Raw genomic sequence first — 27,530 nt, 5'->3', positions numbered from 1 at the left:
AAAATGATCAAGCAAGTTAAACTCATGCAAACATCATATAATTTATCATAACGTGTTGTTTATCCTTACTTTTTATTTTATAATCCTTCTTATTATATATCATTTACATATCATATCATACGAACCAAACGGTGCCTTAATTATAACTAATAAAAAAAATTGAATGGAATTCGAATTCATAGAGCCGAATAGCACTCAATTCAAACAAAGGAGCTCAAGCCAAACAGGCCATCAAATTGAACTAAGAAAATATAAACTTGTGCTCAAATAGAATTGATGGTTGGCTTCCATGCTTGTGTGCTCCACAAAATATGGTTATTACTGCACGAAACACAAAACTAGTCTCATATCCAACCATCAATTCTATTTGAGCACAAGTTTACATGAAGATATAGCTATCTATGCGTCAAATATAAAATTCATATCCAACTCATCTGCTCTACAAAACATGTTTTCAACATATTTCCTATATAGTATTAGCACCCATCATTTCATACAACGGAACTCACTTCTGATCCCGCTGTTGCAAACCTCGGATTATACCGATCATCTTTAGATATGAGAACTTTCGTATGAGCTAACTGATAGTTGATCGGAAACTGCAAACGGTGGAGCATATTGGTGTTTCGATGCTACCCAAAGGGTGGGTGATCAATGATCAAGTCTGTGGTAATCCACCGGCCAGCATCGAACTAACCAACATCTCCATGTATATCAGAGAGCACAGTAATCAAGATCCTTGACATCTATGCATGACAACAGAGATGTTTGATATCTTCACTATCAGTATACAGTTGTTGAGACACAGAATCGAATTATTTATGAAAAACCAAACATAAAGAATTTACCTCTTCAAACAACAAGATTTTCTTCATCTAAACTAGGTACGATGACATCTTCCTGCATCATTCCCCGATATTTTTCTCCTACTGATGCTCCAGCTTGTGCAAACAACTCGACCACAGCAGGTAACTTCCCGTAATACCGCTTCAAAGCATCAATGAGAAGTCCATCTTGTGAATCCCCAACATGCCACACGTATACAGGGGGAATAATGTTGTCAGTGGACGCTTGTTGCCAAGCATGTTGGCCGTCCCTCATTTGGTGTTTGAATGCCTGGCATTGCCTCACCCTATGCCCTTTAGGCCCAACTTGCACCTCATTACAATATCCACATGCTTGGACATCATATTTCTCCATGAGTTTTAGGACTCCGGAATGTAATTTATCCAGTGCTTCCATTCCTCGCACGGCAAAACCTATGCAAATGGCACTGCAATACTTAGAAGCAGCTCAACTTCAAGGCATGCGGTTGAACAATATATTTGTTCCTGTAACTTTTAAGATCTACACATACATGTGGATAAGTATTGGACAACAGAAACACATAAAAACAGTCCAAGACCACATTAATAAATTATGATAGGAATTGCGCATGTAGGAATCGAGTTTGTGATCCCCTGCTCTAATACCATGTTAGGAATCATTTTTTTCAAAAGTTTGAACAAGTGGAAAGAGCCACAACGATCGTATTTACAACTTCAACAGCATTAGTGTGACAGTCAGTGGAAATTCCAAAGTTAAATCAACTAATCTTAACTACAAGCAATTAAATATCTAATAATATAAACGATAGAAGATGAAAACTAAGCTACAAGAGCGTTGAAAAATTTCTAAAGTTAGAAACTCGAGCATCATCGAGATGAACCTTTGAGATTGTCGAATGGAAAATCTAAAAATTTCTGATCATCGTTAGAACTCTTTGGTGATGCCCAAAAGCCAGATGTGTTTATGTCCTTTTCATATGAATCAGTTTTCGGAAACTTCTTCTCAAAATCAATCAGCCTTCCAGCAACGTAGTAAACAGGGAACTCACGTCTTCTTGTTGCATACTCAGGAATGTCCACACCAGCTTGAATGCACAATTCCACGATGGCCGGAATCCGATCTACTTGTAGACGTTCATTGTGCGAAACAGCTCGTCCCAGTCTATCATACAGATGAAAAGATTCCACAACAGGTAACACATGCTCAACTCCTCCTCTCTCCCACACATGTTCTTTATTCGTTTGGCTTCCGCTCACATTACATGTCCGAATCTTATGTGGTGGATCACCCACATGAACATCTCCACAAACACTACAAATAAGTAGAATATAAGTTAGCCAATCATTGCGAAAAAAGAAAAGAGAACAATAATTCTACACAATTCTAGTACAGTATCAAGCATATAAGAGGTTAATTATGTTCCCTAATATCTTTGATTACCTGCAAAAATAAATGGATATACTATGAGCAACTCTTGATGTATAAAACAGTAATTGATTTCTGGCAGCTAAAACATCATGAGCAACTGGGATTAGTCCTTTTATCAACAGCCCATTTTTGGGAGGCTTGAAATTAGTCTCTCGAACCATTGTTCTCTCTTGCTTTTCCAATCTAGCCTTTCGCTTCACTTCGTTAATATCTGTCACCCATGGCTTCCGTTCGGACTTTCTAAGCTTTCTTGGTAGCTCCAACGAATCCAACCTGTTTGAGCTCAGTGCGCAAGCAAAACTTCTTGATTCTGATGCATTCGTTCGAGTTTCTTTGTAAAGATTTCTTATAAAAATCTGCCGTAGGTTCGAGAACATTCGGCCTCGTGCAGTGAGCATCACCTATTTAACTCGCTAAAAGAAATTCTAATAATTTGATAAACTCCTAAATTTCAGGTCACTCTACTCCTCCTGGACCTCCTCCTTCCTTCCTTCCCGGGCTTCCTCCCAGCCTCTTCAAAGCTAATCAAGAACCAAAATAAGCTCTTGCTTTTCTAACATAAAGAATGCAGAAAGTCTTCACATATCTGTACATTTTTCCACTTCTTTAAAACCCAAGAAATTAACAAAGCAAGCCCCGATCACAAAGTAACAAATGTAGTTGAAGATTTGAGGGGAAAAAAAGGAAAAAACAACCGAAAGCGGGAAACAGTGGGCTAGCAATCGAGAAAGTAAATAAATAAAACAGATAAAGCTTAGACTCATGGACTGTTAACCAGAAAATAGCGTCAATCATCCAAAAGAAACCGTTTCAACAGCTATCAAATTGAAGATATAAACTTCGCTCAAAAACAAAAACTGAAGATACAAAATTGCATTAAAAACTAGAAAACTATAGGGCAATAAGAGGAGAAAATAACCTAAGTAAAAACCCGCTGCATAGGCCATAACGACTCCGAATTGCACAAGTAGTGTCTGCCCGGTAATTCCAGCGCGGCCGACGGCAGCGGCGGAAGCGGCGGATGGAGTGCGGGCTGTTATATTAACCTCGCAAGCGTTGAGCCTTTTTTATTTATAAATAAATAAATAATCTAGTATCTCAATTATTAAAATCAGTAAAATTCGTTATTTATACCAGGTAGGTAAACGATCCAAACCAAATTAAATAGTATTAAACTTGAATTTAGTTTATTTAAAATTATTTGAGGCTCGAGCTCGGGCTCGATTCGAGTTTCTATTATCAGGCTCGAGCTTCGTTTGTATTGAAATTACTGAGCTCGTTAAAAGCTTGAGCTCGGCTCGTTAAAAGCTCGTTTAGCATGTTAATCAAGACAGGCTCGAGCTTGATTCATTAATAGCTCGTTTAGCATGTTTAACAAGCATGGCTTGAGCTCGAATCGTTTTTGAGCTCGATAAGCATAGAATTGAGCTCGAGTTTGAGTTTGAATCGAGCTTGTTAAAAATTAAATATATCTATAAACTAATTTTAAATCAGACATAAAAATATAAATTCATTTATAAATAACAAAAACGACACAAATAAGAGCAAAAAAACATAAATAAGTATATTATTGAACATTCCAAAATCATGTTTGCGAGCCACCTAAACGAGCCGAGCTCGAGCTCGCGAGCCTATTATCGAAAATTTTTGCGATCTCACGAGCCGAATATCCTTATGCTTGAGCTTGTTTGATTAAATTTTCGAGCTCAAAATCGAGCTTGGGCTTGGTTTGATATGATTAACAAACAAACACAAACGAGCTTTTTATCGAGCCGAACTTCAAATAGCTCACAAACCGTTTGGTTCATTTACATCCCTACAGGTAATGAATGTTTTAAATTTTAAAATATTATTATAAATATTTAAATTATTTAGGATAACACAAAACAAAAATAACAATCTTTTGTCGTAATAACGACTTATTTATCGTTGTATACAATATACTGACAGAATGTAATTATTATTAATTACAAAAGTAAAAACTCTAAAAAAATATTATTATCTCTTTCAAATTTTTTTTAAAAAATAAATATTTTTCAAAAATTAAATTTTGTTTCATTTATTATATAAATAAATTTTGAATGATTTAAAATTTAATAATATATTAATTATATATTTATCATTAAACATTTAATACATTATGTAAATACATACGTAATATAATTATTTTTTTAGCAAATACATATTGCCAGAAACTTTTCGATTTTGGAATTTTTTATAAATTTTAAAATCAAAAAAAATTTATGTTTGGTCATCGTGTTGATAAATTTGAAAATTTTTCTATTCATGTGTTTAATATTTATTTGCAAAATTAAACATTTTAAAAGAAAATTATATTTAAATTATTATTATCATTTTTGTAGGATCAAATATTGCCGCTTTATCAAAAGTTATAACTGGTGGTAGTGGCGTAACTTAAATCTTTTAAACTTTATAGCAGCTCAAACGTCATGTTTCGATTGTTATACATAATGTGGACAATTATTGTACCCAACAATCACCCTCCCAATAGTTACACTCCTTGCAATCAATGTTAATCGAACATGTGACCTTGGATACCAGTTGTAGGACTAACTGATTCTTGTTTTACCAAAAATTACAGTCAGTGGTAATGGTGTAACTCAAATCTTTTAAACCTTATATCAACTCAAGTTAAACGTCCACTACTCATTTTCTTTAAAATGTACTAGAATTTTTTTTTCTACTAATCTTGGCCGAAATTTTGTGCATACATGTATAAATATTTTTGCTATTAAAATATCAACCAATCTATTATCAAAAATCCAAAATAACGCAATTCAAAACTAGAAATCGTAAATCGTCAACCAAACTTAAATTTAACAATTTTCAAAATAAAGAATAAACACCCTGATTTCTCAAAATCCCTCTAAAGCATAAAAGTCATAAACGTCATAAAATCTTTAAATCAAAGTAGCTTAAATCATAAACTTAATTTTTATTTGCTGAAAACTAGTAACGGTCCTCGAGTTGTGTGCTGCTTCAGTCCAGCTAGTTCAACCATCAAGTCCTCCATCAATATCATGGTTACCTGCATTGATCACACTTAGTGAGTCTATTGACTTAGTAAACCTTAATCATGATAGCAAGTAATAAATATACACTCACAAGCAACAGTGAAAATACTTTTAAGAAAATAGTCATTCATGAACATGCATAAACTTAAACATTTTTGCTTTCATCATATACTTTATTTCCTTTCATCATATACGTATACATTTCCCTTTTTATTGAATTCAGATCCTCAACTGTGACTTTCGTCTTAGTTGTAAGTCGATTGATCCATCTATATATTACCACGGTTCCGGGCGACGGGTACATCATCTACACTCTCATCCGTCAACTGAGCTTTGGCCCTACATATCATCGTATCATCGTATTAGTCACAATCAATCACCTCCTTCAACTTTTCATATTTTCATCACTCATAAAAATTCATGTATATATAAATCATTTTTATTTTAAACCAAGCATGCAACATGTCTTTTAGTATTAACGTTTCATCATAAAATTTCATAAATATTTTAACATTTTTTTACAGCATTCAGGGCACTGTCACGACGTTTTACATTTTTCAGGTGTAAAATGACCATTTTCCCTCTAAAACCCTAAATTTCCCAATTTATCCATAGACCTTAAAATGACAACTCAAATCCATCCAAACTTAACATGACACCTTAAAATACACCCATAAATATCTTTTAGACGTAAACTTAAGCTTCTCGAGTAATTTCTCAATTCGTTTTTAAACTTAGCGTACATCCCGGTTTTGAGTCGTATTGACTCGAAACTTAACCAAACTTGAACCCTAGCTTAATAACACCTACTATACCATATACAACGCAAATCAAGCCAATTAAGACCCTCGATCAAGCCTCGATCAGCTACTGAATCTTCTTATCGTAATTTTGAAACATTAGCCTCCTACCCATGCACCCTTCGGCCCTAGCCGTTATCCACCAATACCAGCACCTAGACCACCCTCCTAGGACCATGATCGTGCCCATATCAAGCCACTGGACCGAACCTAACAACCCAAACGTGCCCAGCCCTTCACCCTTGCCCTAGGAAGCCATGCAGGACTCCCATAGGCGCGGCCCATGCCTAGCCTTCGAACCAGCCATCGTGCATCCTATCTAGGACCATGGCTCAGCCATATTAAGACCCCTGGACATGCACCAAACAACAGCTAGCAGCCGCATGCACCTAGGAAGCAAACCGAACCCTAGCCGAAACCCCAACCTTCATAAAACTCCAATTTTCGTTCAAGCCATCACTCTTTCACGTGCAGCCCTTCTCTACGCATCTATAGACCCTTAAACATGTGCAAAAACATCCATTCAAGTACCCTTACCATGACAACCCCTTTGTGCATCATCAGGAATAGTTTTAAAAAATGAAAAATCTACTTTTATGCATATTTATCCATAAAAACGAAAATACAAATGGTTCATCATATTTTCATGCAAACATAATTAAATACACATAATATGGTGTGAAATATGTTTGAAGGAAGACTAAGGTGTGCCTTTGCATATATTATGCACAAAAACAAACTTGCGACGCGAGGGACATTGGCGGCGGCCGGCGAGACGGGGGAAGAAGCTTGCTGAATTTTTATTCAAAATTGCGTGAATTCCTCTCAAACATTTCATGTGGTCTGTGCTGATGGGAGAGTCCTAGTTCTCTAGGTGATGGGGCGTGAGTTTGAAGGAAATAAAAGACTTGGAAGCCTTGATTATTTGATATAAAATACGTGGCACAAGCTTAGGCCCACTAACATAGTATAATAGGCTCATTAAGCCCATTAGTTAATATTTAAAATATTTTTGTTTAGGAAATTTTGTGAAAATATTAGGCGAGTTCTCAAAAAGTCCATATTTTTATCGAAAATCGATTACCGGTTTAAAATACGGCTCGGCGTATAGAAACACCTCATTTTAAAAAATTCCAATAAAATACACTACACATTAAACAATTAAAAATAATTATTTAATAAAATATTTTCTCTCAAGAGGTCCCCAATTTCCGTTCCTCGATCGCGTCTCGAATAACATTTAAAATACAGTTTTTGCATTCTAACAGAAAACTACCTTTTTAAACATGAAATCATGTACACCATAATTAATTTATGTAATTAAAATCATCTAATTAATCATTTTCTATTTTCCTTAGATTTACATGTAGTTGGATTACGTTATTGTATTTTGGACCTTACATCAAGCGCCGCATTTCAATTGTTATATCCAGCAGGGACAATAATTGAACCCTACAATTTTATCATTAATTATATGTCTCTGGAATTTTTATGTCTTTATATTTAAATTTATATATATAAGTATCTAGGTTCATCGAAAATTTCGCATACACGAGTCTTAATGATAAAATTAATTTCTTTTGTATTTTTTGCCTTTGACTTCATGGATTTTATTCCACAATGATATTTTTTATGCAAATATATGACATTTTTTGATAATAAGTTTAACTTTTTCCAAGTTCGGACACTTGATTTTTCCATATATGTGTGAACCGTGTAAAATAAATTTGAACAAAACCTCTATAATAAAAATAAATATAAATTATGAAAAACAGAATAACATATTATCATGAAATATACATTTAAAAAGTAATCTTCATTGTTAGGACTGAAAAGTAAGTTTAGAGGGGTGAATAAACATTTTCATATGAAACTGATATATGAGATGACTCAAGATGTGTGAGCAGCTCAAGTTGATTTTTTAATCAAACGAAGTATAAGATCAATACAAGAACAACTCAAAATGCAAAATGAATATTAAATACACATATCAGATCAGATAAATAAATAACTGTAGTAAATAGGGACGAGAATTTGTTTATGGAAATTCGAAGACTAAACTTCAACTTCTCCCCTTATTCTATTTCTAGAAGGATTTCACTAGAATATTTGATAAGTACAACTTTTTGTACAAACTCACTTCAGCTTTGTTCACCAATTCTAATGAGCTGAAACTCCTAGAAACTACTTCAACAAAGTTCAATCTGTTCAGAAATTTTTTTTGACAATCACAAATATTCTCACTCAACAATTAAGTTCGAGTATACAAATGATAAGTGAGAACCAAATATGCATAGGATGATCCTTAACCGATCTGATAAAGCTTTAAGTGTATTCAAATCAGCTTATAATAAATTTGTTTGAGAGATGCCGAGTATTTTGAAAATTCTTGATGTTGATCAATGTTACTATCCTTTTCTTCAACTAATACATCTTTTTTTATAGGTGTTGGTCACCAACATAAATAGAGATGGTACTCACATATGTATTGGATTCCCGAAAATAATGCAAAAGGTGCCAGATGTCCTTGTCTTTAATCAAAAAATAGTGACGACCAATGAATTCTTCTTGGCCACTAATTGAGATAGGAAACATATATTTTATTATGTCATTCCCGATAACATTCAAATAATACTCAGAGTTGATTGTTTATTACAAAGAACTGTAATAACCCGATGCAGTTTGACTTACACAATGCCAAACTGAAACTCTTAGTTTTTCTTATCACTTATCAGTTGTTAACTGAATATCTCTAACGAGTAGCCTGAATGCTACGAATAAATTATTGAAGTGAAAGCTACATTTAGCGATTTGAAAACTGAATAAAATCGAAAGTGAATTGCAACTGATTGATTTGTTCTCAATGTAGTTGTTCGAGAATTGTCCGTTAACCCTTCTCCAATTAAACTCACCAGCTATTTATAGTCTTCAATTCCAACGATCACATTGAATGCATTTAATGATTAATCTTCGTTGAATTGTCTTCTAGTCCATGTAGGCGGCTTTTTCTGTTAGAAGTACGATGTATCAGACTGTTCTGCTTTGGTACAGACTGTCAGTTTTTCTGCTGAGATTCATATTGCAACTGATGACGTGGCTAACTGACCAGGATTCAAACTAGTCGATTAATCAGTTCAGCTGGACTACCTCAGTTCTAACTGATGTCTTTTCAGTTTAAACGTCCAGTTAAGTTTTTGGTTAAGCTATATCAATTATGCGAATAACACATTCAGTTCTTTAGATCTGTTATCAGTTCGTCATTCTTTGATTCATCAGTTTGAGACTTTAAATCCTTTGAGAACTTTAATTGGTTTATTTCAGTTCTACTAGTTCCATTAAATTGCTAAGTCTCCTTCAATTTAGTTACACTTTACTAGTTCAATATCGGTTTAGTTCAGATCTTCTGATCGGTTACTGGTCAGTTTGTCAAACTCTGAAACTAATAAATCCCAACAATGAGATCTATCTCGCAACGTAGATTATGAAATTAATTAGGAAGTGTACTGTATATTCTAAATTAGTTACCAGTCGATTCAACAGCCTAAAATAAGGATAAATGTTTTAGAGCTCAAGACTAGCATCTGTGGTGCAAATGTCACGTTTCATTATTAAGGGCATGAAGATATCTATTTATAAATATATCACTTATCGAGTGGAATAATCCACGGTTATGGTCGAACATCATTGGTCCTTAAATTTGGGATAATATGGAGGCTCTACGTACTAGAATTGTACTTTGTCTCGTTTAATAACTCTAGAAGAGTCTTCAAGTGGTGAGGTTGGGTATAGTTCCAAAATATGTAGGAGTCAATGCTTTGTATTCCGAGATCACCGATCATTTATGGGTGAAAATATCATATGTGATCTGATGAGTTAATAGTGCAACGAATCTCTTTCCAGAGAAAGGCATGTACTTTATAGAAAGGTGTTGTCCTAGTTGCACATATCATGTCACTATTATACTCAAATATACATCACATTGTTATCGAATTCATACGCAACCCTTGATATACTAATTGTTGCTAATTCAATCAAGATATATGAGTAGAAGGAAATATTGTGCATTAATCATAGCTTACAAGTTCTTGTCGGCTCTATTAGTAATACCTAGGAGATCATAGGGTGATGATACTAGTCGCTTTTATCATGATCTGATGAGTTCAATCAGATTTGAGTTATGGCGTTCTTGATCAAGAGGTTGATGAAAATAATGAGGCTAATTAGGATAAGACCTAACAAGAAAAAAATATTGTTTTGAATCACATGAAGTTATGAACTCACTACTAGTTATATCTTTAAACCATTGAGAGTCACACATGTATTGATTTCCGTGTTTCCATTGAGATAGTCAAGTTCAAGGAGTTGAATTAGTCGACTATAATTTGATGAAGATTAAACATATTTCTTGTAAAAGTATTTATAAGTAGTTGTCATATTTGGAAGTTGTGGAAGTTCGCTTGACTAAAAATTAAGTGAGAGAGTGTAAATGCTTAATTTAGTTAAGGAATTTCCAAAACAGATAGCTGTCAAAAATGAATCAGTGGAAAAAAATTTCCTCAAAAATTTTCATTTTTTGATTATATGAATGAGATTTGTACTCTCGTCACATCGGTGTTGACTGATAGCTAATTGAGATTATAATGAAGCCACGATTAATTAATTAATGAATTTAAAATTTAGAAATTAATCAATGATTATTGGTATTTGACTACTAGGTCAAAATGTCATTAAACAATCTAGATGATATATGATATTTTATTTGATAATTAATTAATTATTATAACATGTAGTATTTTATTCAAAAATTGAAAAAATATACATAGAGGTTTTGACATGGTAAAATAAATGATAAAGAAAGAGTCATAATATTATGATGATTCATTAATTGAGAAATAATAAATATTGGTTACCAAGAGTTGATAATACACACAACACAAGAAAATCTAAACCAAGAATTTTTTTCTCTCTCTCAAAACTCTCGACCATCAGCCCTTGGAGTGCGGTCGAGCCACCACAACGTTGTCGCCAACCGCATCCTGTCGCCGCATCGCCGCTGCACCGCGCTTGATTCCAACGATTAGTCTCAATGCAGAATTTCTCATAAATTTATATTACAATCTATACAAAGGACGCAATCTTCGATTGTCGACTTAACTAGGCAAATCGAAGAAGATTTGAAGTCGTTCGTTAGTATATACAAGGAGGGTATATCCATTAATTCCAGACCATTTTGATGTAAGTGTTTTTGAATGCTAAGGTGATTAAACATCCTATGGATGTTATTTGAATCATATGGCGTCCAATAAATTTTTTATTTTCAAATTATATTTCTTTGAAAAATTTTAGACTTCCTGAAACGTCTACCGTTTAAAAGTGCGGAATTTTTTTTTTTTTGCTCGCAATTAAAAAATAACATTTAAAATAATCGTATTTATTTTCCAACAAGAATAACGCAGTTTAAAAATAACTAACGTCATCCAAAATTAACGGAAACGTAAACGTGTAAAAATCGTAATATCATCAACATATAAAAATGTGCAACTCCTCTCAAAACACGTGAATCAATATGTGGAAAAATAATGGTCCTCGGGTCGTGTCACCGCACATTCCGCCTGCCTACTCAGTCTTCGGCACCTCCGGTCCCCTGATCAAAATGCTCACCTGCATCACACACGCCTAGTGAGTCTAAAGACTCAACACACCTGTACCAGTAATAACAAGTACATATACGCACAACAGTGAAAAATAGCATCATCAACATATATTTCATGAGCTTAAAAACATGAACATAAGCGTGTCGTGTAAAATCGTAACGTGTCAAAACATGTCTCATCATGTTATCATATCGTATGAGTAACTGTGACCTGTCAAAACATGGTAATAACATGTATCATCGTATCAGCATATACATGTTAAAATCTTAATTTGAATTCCGTTCATTAGCTGTGACTTTCGTATCATCATATCATCATGTCAGTCGATGGATCCTTCAAGCTTAAATCACCGAAAATTCCTATCATTTAAATAATTCAATTCTCACTTACTACTAAATAAGTTCCCAAATTTCTTAAAAAATTGTACAATTGATTCTTACTTTCCTCAAATATTATCCAATTTGTCCTTCATCACGAAATTCCACAATTACCCAAAAATTCTTGGCGTTCTTAGTTCCGTTTTATAGGTTTCTCGTAACATAAAATTAAATGATTTTAAGCTTATTAGACCCAAAATAATCCCCATAACCTCGAAAAATTACTGATCTAATCCAAGTGTTCTTCAAAAGTTCGAATTTAATCCTTAAAAATTTCGAGATTGGCAGCTTGGCCCTTAAAGTTCTTGAAAATTACATTTTTGGCCCTACAACTCTTCAAAATTTGCATTTTGGCCCCCATAAAATTTTTGATTTTAGCCTCATTAAACCTTAAAATCTTCGAACTCAAAATTTAATCCCCAAAAATTTGAAAAATTTGAAAAGAGTCCCTTAGAATTTTGATTTGTTTGCACTTAGATACCCAAATTATTGGTTATTACAATTAGTTCCTTAAAATTCTCAATTTGTGCAATTCAATCCTTAAATCCAACTAGGTAGAGTATGCATCCTGACTAAATTCTCATAACCAATCTTACATTTTCATAGATACTTAAAATCCTCAAAAATTAATTTAACTAGTAACCACGAACCATCATTAATTTCTTAGAAAATCTACAAGTCCCAAAAGCACAAATAATCTTCATGACTAACTCGTGACCCAAAGAGTAGAACATTAGTACTTATTAACCCAAAAATCCATATAGACAAATCATTATCAGCTTTCCTAATGCCAAATAGAAAAATTCTTATTCATGTCCAATTCCACCACAAAGCCAGCATGCATGAAAATCATATAATTTCTCATTTCATGTCGTAACATGCATAACATTTTTTAAAGCATCTAATCTCAAAACATAAAGACAGATAAACAAGTACCGTAAGGCATATATCATGTAAACATGCAGGTGATAGCATTAAAAACATCAAAACATTTAAATCATAAAAGCTTATAGACATGAGGCTTGAAGACTGAGTGGCAGAAGCTGGCGGTGGCACAACCTATACAGGACCCTTGCTCTAATACCAACTGAAATGTCTACCGTTTAAAAGTGCGAATATATATATATATATATATATATATATATATATATATATATATATATATATATATATATATTTGCTCGCAATTACAAAAATAACATTTAAAATAATCGTATTTATTTTCCAACAAGAATAACGCAGTTTAAAAATAACTAAAATCATCCAAAATCAACGGAAACGTAAACGTGTAAAAATTGTAATATCATCAACGTATAAAAATGTGCAACTCCTCTCAAAACACGTGAATCAATATGCGGAAAAATAATGGTCCTATGGTCATGTCACCGCACATTCCGCCTCCCTACTCAGTATTCGGCACCTCCGGTCCCCTGATCAAAATGCTCACCTGCATCACACATGCCTAGTGAGTCTAAAGACTCAACACACCTGTACCAGTAATAACAAGTACATATACGTAGCACACAACACTGAAAAATAGCATAATCAACATATATTTCATGAGCTTAAAAACATGAACATAAGCGTGTCGTGTAAAATCGTAACGTGTCAAAACATGTCTCATCATATTATCATATCGTATGCGTAACTGTGACCTGTCAAAACATGGTAATAGCATGTAACATCGTATCAGCATATACGTGTTAAAATCTTAATTTGAATCCCGTTCATTAGCTATGACTTTCGTATCATCATGTCATCATGTCAGTCGATGGATCCATCTACGTGTAACCGCGGTACCCGGCGGCGAGGGTCATCAGCGACGGCATTACCCGCCCACTGAGCGCGGGCCTTACATGTCATCGTGTTAGTCACAACTAAATCACTTCCTTCAAAACATGTCATCATATTCATCACTTAATAAAAAACATGCATATACATAATTTTTCCTTTAAACCAAACATGCACCGTATTTATCATACTTGCGTAAAAATCGTAAACATGATGCATAAACATTTTAAATATCATATATTTGTGCTCAGGGCGCTGCCAGGATCAAAACCTCACCCTGGGTGCAAAATGACCATTTTTCCCCTGAAAACCCAAAATTATCGTTTCAACCCTAGACCTCTAAATTGACCCGAAGCTTACCAAACTCCTTAAAATGTCCCAATTTTTTTTTAAAAGTGCTCCTAGACGTAAACTCGAGCACAAATCATAACTTAATCGATTTGTTTTAAAACTCGAACCGGGGTCCCGGTTTTAACTCGAATCGAACTGAAACTTAACCGAAATTTATCCCAACTTCTTACCATACTTAATACCCTTAAATGACAGCTTTAAAATCCTCAAATCTTCCCCTCAACTCTTGGCTCTTCCTTAAGAAAGTGGCTGGAAATTTACATGCCCCCTCCTAGGCCCTAAATTGCGCCTCCTACCTTAGGCACGCCCCTAGCTCACTACCAGCCGACCCAGCCTTGAACCGACCCCTCTTAGACCTTGACACCACCCTACTGGATAGGTCTATCACCAGCCACCAGCCCCATGCTGTTATATGAAATATGGTATGAAATCTATCAAACCAGAAATTGTATCAGCTTTGAGGCGTGAAACCACTTTCTTTTAGGTAATATTTGTCCCCACTATCAAGTTGCTGTTGGAAATAACATGAAAATTACCCCAGGATACAACAAAGCCCTTGGAGATAAAAGCATCACTCTTTTATCTCTCCCAAAGAATGGATATTGAAACAGAGGATTATTGCTTGATAAGAAGAACTGAATTATTGTACCTAGTTCAATCCATCGGCTCTCATTATTATAGGAAAATTCTTTAACCAACACAACCCTTAGTAAAAGTTGCTTTCTCATTAATGTTGGGTCACATATCAAACCAACACAACTGTTGGTAAAAGACATCCATCAATTTCCAGATGACACGTCACATGCCTATTAATAATTAAGATGATTAAATAATTGATAAAATAACTATCAATTCTATTATCATTATTATTTCCTTTAATAACCTTTACATCAATATTACAACCTATATTAAAATCTAACAATCCCCCACTTAGGTTGTAATGCTGATTAACTTATCAAACAAATATACAAGTGAACAAATCGAAGAAGGTATCTTTCGATTTAAACCTGCTTCTATTACAGATATTTCAAAATTATAATGGAATTTCCGGTAGCTCAAACTTTAAACCAAATATCATAATTGGAAATATTGTACATATACATTTTTCCTGTTTCAAAACATTCACCGTTAGTTTAGCACCATTTAATGGCCTTGTGCTACAATCATGTCTTCATGAACATATACAAGAATATATTTCCATTCTTGCTAGAAGCGGCACCACTCCTGTATGTTCATATAGCTGAAGTTTAATAATCTTTTATCTTGTTCACATCTGAACAACTAAACTTCATTAAGAGCATAAACCACTCATCCTCCTTAATACCAAACACTAAAATTATCCTTAGTGCTTGAACATGTCACTTATCAGTAACTTGTTATTACCCATTAAACCTTTAATATTGTGAAAATAATAGGAAAGGTTGGGTTCCTATTACTGGTGAGAATCAAAATGATTTTAGACCCATTCCTACTGCAATATTTTTAATCATATCCCTCGAGAGTGCTTTAGTGAATAGATCTGCCAGATTATTATTAGACTTTACATAAACAACAGTAATTATACCTTCCGATATTAGTTGTCTAATATAATCATGTCTCAGGCTAATATGTCTAGATTTTCCATTATATATTTTACTAAATGCTCTAGACATAGTAGATTGGCTGTCACAATGCAATAAAATTGTCGGCATTGGTTTTGGCCAGAACTCTATATCCAACAATAAATTTCTGAGCCATTCAGCTTCTTTACCCGCAGATGCTAACGCAATAAATTCTGATTCCATTGTCGAATGAGTTATACATGTTTGTTTCTTAGAAGCCCATGAGATGGCTCCTCCACCTAAAGTAAATATCCAGCCAGAAGTTGATTTATTATCACTTATACTCGTTATCCAACTTGTGTCGGTGTAGCCTTCAAGAGCAGTTGGAAAATTATTATAGAATAAACCAAAGGATTTTGTCCTTTTGAGATAACCCAGCACCCTAACAATAGCTTTCCAATGTTCTACACTAGGATTACATGTATATCTGGAAAGCTTGCCAACTGTAAAAGCTATGTCAGGTCTAGTGCAATGCATAGCATACATTAAACTACCAATTGCACTTGCAAAATCAATTTGACTCACGGATCTTCCAAAATTTTCAGATAGTTTACAAGAAACGTCAAATGAGGTGTTTGCTTCTTTAATACCCAAATGACTAAATTTTTGAAGCATTTTCTCAATGTAGTGAAGATTGACATAAGGCATAACCCTTGTTGTGTTTCTTCACTTTGATGCCTAAGATAGTATCTAACTCACCCAAATCTTTCATTTTGAATTGAGATGTTAAATACTTCTTAGTTTCATTTATTCCTTGTATATTTGTACTAACAATTAACATGTCATCTACGTATAGACAAATTATAACTCCATGATCCTTTGAGAATTTTGTGTAAATACACTTATAAGCATTATTATGATGAAATCCATCTGATAAGATAATTGAGTCAAATTTCTCATGCCATTGTTTAGGAGCTTGTTTTAATCCATACAAAGATTTGACTAATTTGCAAACTTTCTTTTCATTTCCTGTCAACACAAACCCTTCAGGTTGTTTCATGTATACTTCTTCTTCCAGATCTCTGTTTAAGAAGGCTGTTTTAACATCAATTTGGTGTATACATAGATTATATATTGATGGTAAAGCAAAAATTATTCTAATGGATGAAATTCGTGCAACTGGTGCATATATATCAAAATAATCTATTCCTTATTTTTGTTTAAATCCTTTTGCCACTAGTCTCGCTTTAAATGTATTTATAGATATATCGGTATTCAATTTCTTTCTAAAAACCGATTTACAACCAATGGGCTTAGAACCATAAGGTAGATCTACCAACACCCATGTATTATTAGATAAAATAGAATATATTTCATCATTAACCGCTTCTTTCCAGAAAGCAAAATCTGTAGAGTTCATTGCCTCATGAAATGTTTTTGGATCTTCCTCGACATGTAATAAAATTGGTATTTTGTTTAGTAACATATCTCTATTCCCTTCTGCTAAGAATACTAGGGCTTGTGAAGATATAAAATCAGAACCAAAATTCTTTTCTTTCTTAGCCCTCTTACTTTTCCTTATTTCATCAGGAATTTCAATAGTTTTCCTTTTATTATTGTTAGAGCTATTAACTATACTTGTATCCATTGTTGTAAAATATTTATCAAGTCTTAGTTCTGGACGGACGTTAGAATCATTAAGAAATTTATTCTCAATAAATTAATACATCCCTAGACTCCACAATTACGTTTGAGTCTAAATCCAAAATCCTATATGCCTTGGAATTTTCTGCATATCCAACAAAGACACCTTTTAAGGCTCTTGGTCCTAATTTAGTCCTTTTGGGATCTGGTGTTTTATAATAGGCTATGCATCCCCACACCCTCAAAAAATTTAAATTTGGTTGTCTTCTTTTCCATAACTCATATGGAGAAATTTTAAATTTCTTTGAGGGTATTCTATTATGCACATGACAGGCTGTGAGTAAAACTTCACCCCACATGTTCATTGGCAATTTTGCATGCCTTAACAGTGAATTAACCATATCAACTAATGTTCTATTCTTCCTTTCTGCCAACCCATTTTGTTGTGGGGTATATGGAGCAGTCTTTAGATGAACAATTCCATACTCTTCACAAAATATAGTAAATTCATTATAAAAATATTCACCACCCCTGTCACTCCTTAATATTTTAATTTTCATTGTTTTTTTTTTTATTTTCGACCATAGATTTGTAATTTTTAAACATGTCGAAAGCTTGATCTTTTGTTTTCATTAAATACACTTGTGTATATTTTGAACAGTCGTCTATGAAAGTTATAAAGTATCTATTTCCCCCTCTTGTCAATTTTCCATTCAATTCACAAATGTCAGAATGCACAAGATCAAGAATTTCATTATTTTTTTCACCTTTTGGAAATGGTTTCTTAGTAATCTTAGCTTGAATGCATATATCACAGATTTTAGAATTATTATCAATCTTATTAATTTAACCATGATTTGACATAAACTTTAAATATCTAAAATTTACATGCTCTAAGCGATTATGCCATAAAATAAAGGATGACTCAATAATGTAAGCAGAACAATCAATCTTATTATCATTGTTATTGTTACAAACAAGACTGAGCTTGAACATATTATCACAAGAGTATCCTTTTCCAACAAATATACCATTCTTGGATATTATTAACTTTTCACCCTCAAGAGCAACCTTCATACCCTTTTTGCATAGGATAATATTTGCAGACACTAGATTCTTTCTAACATCTGGAACATGAAGCACATTTGTAAGAATTAATTTCTTTCATGAAGTGAATTGTAGTTCCACTGTCCCTTTCCCATGAACCTTTGATGTGTCATGATTTCCCATCACCATATTTTCTTCATTGGCAACATCTTTATATTCCACAAATTGAGACTTATCATTGCAGACATGAATAATTGCCCCAGAATCAAACCACCTGTAGTGACCCGTTCCAGAATCACCTACTAGTCAAGAACTAAGCATGCAACTAACTTAATTAATAAAAATCAGAGATAACAGCGGAAAATACCAACAAATGATAGTTATACAACCCAATCGAAATCAGAACAACTCAAAATATATTCGGTACAACCATATCGAAATAGAATAGTACTGAAAACTAAACCAACCAGATACTCACTGTCCTCCTCCTGCTCTGTCCAACCTGAGGCCTGCCCCGTGGGAATGGGGTGTCCAAGATAAACAAAAACCGAGGACGTGAGCGATAAGAACGCCCAGTACAAAAGCATGAGTATACAAACCTATATGAAATGCACATGCTAATATGATACCAGGGTAGTCAAGGAACAGGAGTAACAAAGGATCTCAAAATGCTCAGTCTAGAGGCGCCAAGTGGATAGTGCCGCGCGGTCCAACCTCTGGGTCACTGCATCCACTGCAAGAACAGACGTGGACCTAAAATGTCCCGGACCACCGAAGCCCTCCCGACCCGTCGGCCACTGTGTACTCTCGGTGTCCATGCGTCCACAAGACAAGACAGGGCTGAGCGGCCCCACAAGATATATAGCTTATCTCGAAAGAGATACAGCTCAACAGTAAAGGCTATCTCGAAGGAGATACGGCTCAACATGAAATGCAACGTGCAGTAATAAACGTGACATAATAGCATGCATCATATGACATATATCAATGCACCACATAATCATGCAACACATATAAGAATGTATACTCAACCAGGATATCTCGGATAGTACTTTCGTACCTCTATCACAGCAAGCCTAGCCTTACGCAACACCGCTAATCAGGTCTAGAACAAGCCTATGCATCAAAAGCACCCAATGAACAATACTACCATGCTCAACTAGCAAAACCAGTACTCCCTAGTACTACCAAAGGTTTAGGGTTTACCTTCGTCCGTCGACAGCCCTTTGATGTCGATTGCCTCGTAACTCAGGCGTCGCTACGCTACCAATCCTGGCAGCTCTTGGCTATCGCTCGACCGACAACTAACCCTAGAAACCTTCCAAATCTCTCAAATAGGAGACTCAACTCAAGAAATGACAATGCAAATGAGGAAATCCGAGCACTATTTATAGGCTATGTTCGGATCCACCGAACCCACTTCGGAACGTCCGAACTCCTACGTGTCCATCAGCTCTTGACACCTCACGATCGGATCCACCGAACCTACACTTCGGAACGTCCGAACTCCCACGTGTCCATAGGCTCTTGACACCTCATGATCGGATCCACCGAACTCACTACGGATCGTCCGAACTCTTCGGTGCTACCGAACCATCTTCGGTCCGTCCGATCATGACCACGGTCAAAATTACACATTAAACCTTCTTAATCACCATTAATCCGTTAATTACCCTAATTTGGAATTCGGGCTACTACATTCTCCCCCCCTTAAAACGATTTCGTCCTCGAAATCAGGCTTAGAGGATGAACAAAACGAAATAACAACATCGTTACCCTCAAAATCTAAGGGACAACCCATCACTAGACGCTTAGCTAACACCGAATGACCCATCGGAGTAGAAACGGAAAGAATGACATCAAGAGAAACATACAGTAACTAATGACGCTTAACAAATCGTGCAGAAATGAATGAATGCGATGCTCCGGTATCAATAAGAACAAAAGCAGGAATACCGCATAAACGAAAAGTACCTGCTATGACTCTCTCAGTCATCTGCAGCCTGATCCTGGTTCGCGCAAATACTTGACCTTGGGCACGAGGTCGAAGATTCGAACTACCCACTGCCTGACCCTGCCTCCTCTGCTGAACAGTCGTCTGTGATCCGGAACCAGATCCTGCTCCACCTCGCAACTGAGGACAATACTTCTTAATATGCCCCATCTCTCCGCACTGAAAACAAGCTCCCGCGACTGATCGGCATTGCTCCGAGGGATGGTTCTTTCCACAATGCACACAAGCATCCTTCTTATCACCAAAGCGGAAAACACCGCTAGACCGTGATCCAGATCCAGAAGAAGAAGAACCAGATTTCTTGAACGACTGAGACCTAGGGCTCAAAGTACTCGGAGGTCTAGAAGAAAAAATAGCCCTACCACGCTGGAGACTGATCTCTGCCTGGCGACACCGGTTCACTAACCCATCATACGAAGTAGGATTATCACAGACAGTGACTCGATCAAAGATCTCCTGGTTAAGGCCCTGAAGGAAATGATCATACTTGGCCTCAGAACTGCCACTGATATGAGGAGCGAAGGGTAACAACTCGAAGAATTTCTGCTGATACTCATCAACAGACATACTCCCCTGCTTAAGGTTCAGGAGCTCAATCGTCTTCGCCTGGCGAAGGGCTGGAGGAAAATACAGCTGCATGAAAGCTGCACGGAAATCGGCCCAAGTCACCCTTCCCTGGGACTGGACTATCGGCGCAGAAGTCGATCACCACCACTTGCGCGCACGGCCCTCGAGAAGAAAACTAAGGGTCTCTATCTTCTGCTCCTCGGTGCACTGGAATGCACGGAAACAACTCTCCATGCGCTCTAACCAATCCTCAGCATCATCGGGAGTCTCACCACCAACTAAAGGCTTAGGCCCCATCTGAATAAAACGATGCAAATCAAAACGCCTAGGACCATCCCGACGATGACGATGTTCACGGTGACGCCTACGATCGTCCTGATTACCCCAACGACCTACACTCCCCTGACTACTCTCATCACCAAAGTGGTCAGCCATCGCTACAAGATAGAATGGGGAAAATGGTCAACGAAAATCCCAAAACAGAATCTATATCCCAAAATCGTAAGCATGCTCTGATACCATAAATGTAGTGACCCGTTCCAGAATCACCTACTAGTCAAGAACTAAGCATGCAACTAACTTAATTAATAAAAATCAGAGATAACAGCGGAAAATACCAACAAATGATAGTTATACAACCCAATCGAAATCAGAACAACTCAAAATATATTCGGTACAACCATATCGAAATAGAATAGTACTGAAAACTAAACCAACCAGATACTCACTGTCCTCCTCCTGCTCTTCCCGACCCGTCGGCCACTGTGTACTCTCGGTGTCCATGCGTCCACAAGACAAGACAGGGCTGAGCGGCCCCACAAGATATATAGCTTATCTCGAAAGAGATACAGCTCAACAGTAAAGGCTATCTCGAAGGAGATACGGCTCAACATGAAATGCAACGTGCAGTAATAAACGTGACATAATAGCATGCATCATATGACATATATCAATGCACCACATAATCATGCAACACATATAAGAATGTATACTCAACCAGGATATCTCGGATAGTACTTTCGTACCTCTATCACAGCAAGCCTAGCCTTACGCAACACCGCTAATCAGGTCTAGAACAAGCCTATGCATCAAAAGCACCCAATGAACAATACTACCATGCTCAACTAGCAAAACCAGTACTCCCTAGTACTACCAAAGGTTTAGGGTTTACCTTCGTCCGTCGACAGCCCTTTGATGTCGATTGCCTCGTAACTCAGGCGTCGCTACGCTACCAATCCTGGCAGCTCTTGGCTATCGCTCGACCGACAACTAACCCTAGAAACCTTCCAAATCTCTCAAATAGGAGACTCAACTCAAGAAATGACAATGCAAATGAGGAAATCCGAGCACTATTTATAGGCTATGTTCGGATCCACCGAACCCACTTCGGAACGTCCGAACTCCTACGTGTCCATCAGCTCTTGACACCTCACGATCGGATCCACCGAACCTACACTTCGGAACGTCCGAACTCCCACGTGTCCATAGGCTCTTGACACCTCATGATCGGATCCACCGAACTCACCTCGGATCGTCCGAACTCTTCGGTGCTACCGAACCATCTTCGGTCCGTCCGATCATGACCACGGTCAAAATTACACATTAAACCTTCTTAATCACCATTAATCCGTTAATTACCCTAATTTGGAATTCGGGCTACTACACCACCAATCACGGGATTTCATCATTTTTGTCATATTCAATTCTGATATCATGCTAATTCGCATTTGTGAAACCATAGCAACAATTTCATTGTTTCCTTGTTCAACAAGATTTGCTCTTTTGGCAACATCATTGTTCCCAAATTTCAGTTTTTTTTGGAATCTACAGTCTCGTTTAAAATGCCATTTCTTTCCACAAAATAGCAACTCTTATTTGTTTTTTCAGTGCTGATAATTGCATCAAACTTCCTCTTGTTCTTTCCAACAGTATAATTCTTGGTGTTAGTTCTAGTGCTAGACTCAATATTATTCACATTAGTACCAATTTTTGAAGCGACTTTATCATCACGATTTCGAGTTTCTTCTTCGATTCTTATATGCTTCAAAATTTGGTCTAATGTTAGATCTTCAGAAGTGTGCAATAGTTTCTTTCGATAATTATTCCAAGATAGTGGCAATTTAGCAATTACCACAGCCACTTGTAATTGTTCGGACACTTCTATTTTCAAATCTTTTAGTTTAGACACTAGAACTTGCAGTTCATCAACTTGATTCATAACAGATTTATTATCATGCATGTGAAATTCTAGATACTTCATACAAATAAATCTATCGGTACCTTGCTTTTCCGAAGTATACTTTGCCTCAAGAGCATTCCATATTTCCTTTGGAGATTGGATGGATCTGAACTGATCATAGAGACGATCAGATAGTGAATTTAGAATATGTCCTCTGTAACGAATTTCATCATCTTCTCTCTTCTTGCGTGCAGCCTTGATAGCGTCTGAATTGTCGTCTTTTAGTGCAGGTAAATCAAGAGGATTTGAAACAAGAATATAAAATACTCCCAATTCAGTGAGAAGAAAAATTAATTTGTCCTTCCAGCGAGTAAAATTCAAACCGTCAAAACGCTCCAATCTGTATTCTTCTTGATTGATGATATTTTTGTAAATCGGTTCAGTCTTAGAAGATTCCATTAAAATACTGCCTTAAAATTGTTATATGAAATATGGTATGGAATCTATCAAACCAGAAATTGTATCGGCTTCGAGGCGTGAAACCACTTTCTTTAAGTAATATTTTCCCCCACTATCAAGTTGCTGTTGAAAATAACATGCAAATTACCCCAGGATACAACAAAGCCCTTGGATATAAAAGCAGCACTCTTTTATCTATCCCAAAGAATGGATATTGAAACAGAGGATTATTGCTTGATAAGAAGAACTAAATTATTGTACCTAGTTCAATCCATCGGCTCTCATTATTATAGGCAAATTCTTTAACCAACACAACCCTTAGTAAAAATTGCTTTCTCATTAATGTTGGGTCGCATATCAAACTAACACAACTGTTGGTAAAAGACATCCATCAATTTCCAGAGGACACGTCCCATACCTATTAATAATTAAGATGATTAAATAATTGATAAAATAGCTATCAATTATATTATCATTATTATTTCTTTTAATAACCTTTACGTCAATATTACAACCTATATTAAAATCTAACACATGCAGCCTCCTCCCACCATCACGATCGCTAGGAACCCAAATTCCCCCAACCGCAACTCCCTCGGCTTCCCGGTTACCATCGGCTTCAGGGCTGGTCCAACGACGTTTGAACCATTCAAGGACCTTCCTCAGATCAGCCAAGGTCTGGTCCATGGTATGGATCGGCCTTTACATCGCTGGACCCGACCCCAAACGCGCACTCCCCTCAAAACCCGATCTTCTATTGCCTCCACGGTTCGTGACTAGCACCCACTCCCCTAGATCTCGACTCCAGCCTTTAGATCATGACTTACTCGACCAAGAACGGTCCCTAACACCAGCACACGGCAGACCCCTTGCACAAGGCAGAAAAACGTGAGTGATTGATGAAAAGCACGAAAGAAAATGCAACCACATCGCCCGGACTCCTGTATCATGTTAGATCGAAGAAGCTTCATGCAAATGAACACACGAAAATATATATAACGTATGAGATGCAGGGATAATGGTATGTGGCATGCCCGATGTTATCTTTGTGAACAACAACGCAACTCACTATGGAAGATGATTGATTGGAGGGGATGGGCGGTTGGTGGGAGGGATTAGTTTAGGTCAAGAGCCTGTTTGGTATAAGAAGCTACAATTAAAAAAGTGTTTTTTTTTTAAAAAAAGTGCTTTTTTAATTTTTAACTTGTTTGGGTGGGCTTCTAGTGCTTAAAAAAGCACTTATTTAAGTTGAAATTAGAACTTTTTTAAAAGCCTTATTTTAGAGCTTTTTTCACTAGTTTTTTTAATAACCTTAAAAAAAACATCCACCAGTAGCCTCCTCTCAATCTTTTCTCCATTCTTCTACAAGGTACAATTTTTTTTTCCGTCGAGGTTTTTGTTCGTTCATTTTTTTCTGCTTTCTTTTTGCTGCAGAATCTATACTCCCTATTCATTTACGTCTGTATTACATATTGTTAATTAGATAATTATGTTACAATTTGGGTCTCAAAATGTAGCATTGAAAATTGTCAGGAGGTTCTTCGTAGTTTTCCTGGTATGGTGGTTGGCAGTGAGCAATTCTTCATAGTTACTAGAGTTTTGGGTAAAAAGAATAATAGGCAAACATTTATCGGATTGAAGGACTCGGAACTGCAGCTTGGTTGGGCAAAAACATTCACTAAAGATGATTTGAAGCGTTATTAACATGAGTTATGTTTTTAGGAAAAATACTTGAATAATGCACTTGTTTTTTTCTTTTATTGATTGATGAGTCAACTTTACTAAGTAGTATGTTTAAATTTTTAATATAATAATCTAAAACTTTCAATGTTTATTGTTTTTTTTTTATATATTTTTATCTTTATTCATATATTTCATAGGATGTCTGCGAGTTCAGGCTCCACTATATCAGATAACTCTGATGCATCAAGTGATTCCGACATTTCCGTTGATTCTATTAGAAATACACATGTCTCTAAGAAAAGAATGGTTTTGTTATCCTTGTGTGGTGTTACGAATTATGTTTTAAAATATATTGTTAAAGAAAAATGTAGGACATCGTGGTTATCAGGATCTCAATGGGTGGCAAAGATATTGAATGGTAATGAGACACGATCCTTTGAATTGTTTATAATGAGAAAACATGTTTTATATAAACTATGTGACGATCTACTCCAAAAATATAGCTTACAGCCAACAAAAGGAGTTGATATCTATGAAAATGTGAGATTATTTTTGTACATGATGGGTCAATCTGCTTCAGTTAGAAATGTTCAATAGCGTTTTCAACACTCGGGGGAAACTGTTTCAAGACAGTTTCACAGCGTTTTAGAGTCCATATGGAAGTTGTCGAGAGATATCATCAAACCTATCGATCTTAATTTTACAGATGTCCCTGAATATATTAAGAATGAAAAAAGATATTGGCCTTATTTTAAAGATTGTATAGGGGCTATTGATGGCACACATATATGCATTCGTGTTCCGCCTAACAAACAAATAGATTTCATTGGAAGAAAAGGGTATACTTCAACAAATGTTATGGTTGTATGCGACTTCGACATGTGCTTTACTTTTGTATGGGCTGGTTGGGAAGGTTCTGCTCATGATTCTAAAATTTTTAAAGAGGCTATGCGCAGAGAGAGATTGCATTTTCCACTCCCACCTGAAGGTTTGATATTAATATATTTTATATGTTTTTTAAATAATTGTTAGATAAATATTTACACTTTAACTCTTATTTTTTGCAGGTAAATATTATGTAGTTGATGCAGGTTATCCTACTTTCAAAGGCTTCATTGATTCATAACTCTTAACTCCTAGCTCTCCGCTCATTCTCTATAAGAGTGGACGATATTATAGGTGTATTTTATGGGACCGTATAAAGATACTAGATATCATTTACCTCAATTTCGATTGGCTCCAAAATTCAGATAAAAAAATGAAGTATTTAATTATCATCATTCTAGTTTAAGGACGGTTATTGAAAGAACATTTGGATTGTGCAAAGCACGATGGAAGGTATTACAAAATATGCCCACATTTTGTCTAGATACTCAATTTAAAATTATAGTGGCATGTTTTGCTTTACACAATTTCATAAGGCGATACGACGCGGCTGGAGATATTCTTGAACAACTCAAAAATATTGATGATTTACAAGAGATCGAGCAAGATGGTGAAAATGTTTATGTCCATTACAGAGGTACGAGATGACAAGAGGCAGCACAAGAAAATATTACGGAAATGAAAGAATTGAGAGATGACATAAGAAATTCACTGTCCATACAAGGTCGACATTGAACTATTAGTTTTTATTTAAATAAATTAAAGTAGAATGTAAACATTAACCATTGTTATTAACAATTGTTTTTATGGTTTTTAAGATTTCAATATTTTATTGTTTTGGTATGGATTTAATTATTTATATTTGTACATCACACTTGTTTAGAAATCCGTTATAAAATATATATATAAATTAATGAGTTAAAAAAACACTTTAATGATATGTATCCAAACACATTTATTAATTTAAAAAGTGCTTTTTATCTATTCATCCAAACACAATATTAACACAACTTTTACTAAAAAAAGCACTTTTAAAAGCCAACTTAAAAAAACACTTTTTTAATCAAAAAACTTTTGATACTAAACGGGCTCTAAGAAGTGGTTTAGGTTAAATAAATAATAATCAAATAGTTAGTGGGGCTTTTTTGTTTAATTAAAAGGTTAAAAAGTTAATTAAGCTCAATAAGCTTAAAAATAGGTCCATTAAATCTAAACACTCCCGAAAAATATTACGTGGTGAAAAGATT

At 35.5% G+C, this 27,530-nt stretch overlaps 1 protein-coding gene and 1 long non-coding RNA gene across 10 annotated transcripts; both read right to left on the bottom strand.

Annotated features, from left to right (window-relative positions):
* Window positions 1-297: 297 nt before the first annotated feature.
* LOC140803275 (APO protein 3, mitochondrial-like) lies at window positions 298-3,323 on the bottom strand. 9 transcript variants are annotated; one of them, XR_012111821.1, is made up of 4 exons: window positions 2,269-3,155; window positions 1,709-2,139; window positions 384-1,259; window positions 298-343 (listed from the first exon to the last, which is right to left on the bottom strand). XR_012111821.1 is itself a non-coding variant. In XM_073159073.1 (4 exons), the coding sequence occupies exons 1-3, from the start codon at window positions 2,652-2,654 to the stop codon at window positions 853-855; spliced, it is 1,224 nt and encodes a 407-aa protein (XP_073015174.1). In that variant the 5' UTR covers window positions 2,655-3,155; the 3' UTR covers window positions 301-321; window positions 849-852. The 9 variants fall into 9 exon arrangements, 8 of the variants coding, with proteins under 8 accessions (XP_073015174.1, XP_073015167.1, XP_073015169.1 ...); XM_073159073.1 differs by having other exon boundaries at window positions 301-321; window positions 849-1,259; XM_073159066.1 differs by lacking the exon at window positions 298-343 and adding an exon at window positions 3,176-3,323 and having other exon boundaries at window positions 348-1,259; window positions 2,269-2,809.
* Window positions 3,324-18,383: 15,060 nt separating this feature from the next.
* On the bottom strand, window positions 18,384-24,012 carry LOC140803896 (uncharacterized). The gene is made up of 2 exons (XR_012111975.1): window positions 22,746-24,012; window positions 18,384-18,770 (listed from the first exon to the last, which is right to left on the bottom strand). It is a non-coding gene; the product is annotated as an uncharacterized lncRNA (long non-coding RNA).
* Between the last annotated feature and the right edge of the window lie 3,518 nt (window positions 24,013-27,530).

The sequence above is a fragment of the Primulina eburnea genome, chromosome 10 (assembly GCF_022965805.1).
Source record: "Primulina eburnea isolate SZY01 chromosome 10, ASM2296580v1, whole genome shotgun sequence".
Lineage (NCBI taxonomy): Eukaryota > Viridiplantae > Streptophyta > Magnoliopsida > Lamiales > Gesneriaceae > Primulina > Primulina eburnea.
The sequence above is the reverse complement of the archived record's forward strand: the minus strand, read 5'-3'. Positions and strand labels throughout refer to the sequence as shown.

Coding starts and splice junctions, on each gene's coding strand:
- LOC140803275 (XM_073159066.1), bottom strand. CDS start 2,654: ATGCTCACTGCACGAGGCCGAATGTTCTCGAACCTACGGCAGATTTTT. Junction 2,140..2,268: donor ATATCCATTTATTTTTGCAG/GTAATCAAAGAT, acceptor ACTTATTTGTAG/TGTTTGTGGAGATGTTCATG. Junction 1,260..1,708: donor TCCATTCGACAATCTCAAAG/GTTCATCTCGAT, acceptor CCATTTGCATAG/GTTTTGCCGTGCGAGGAATG.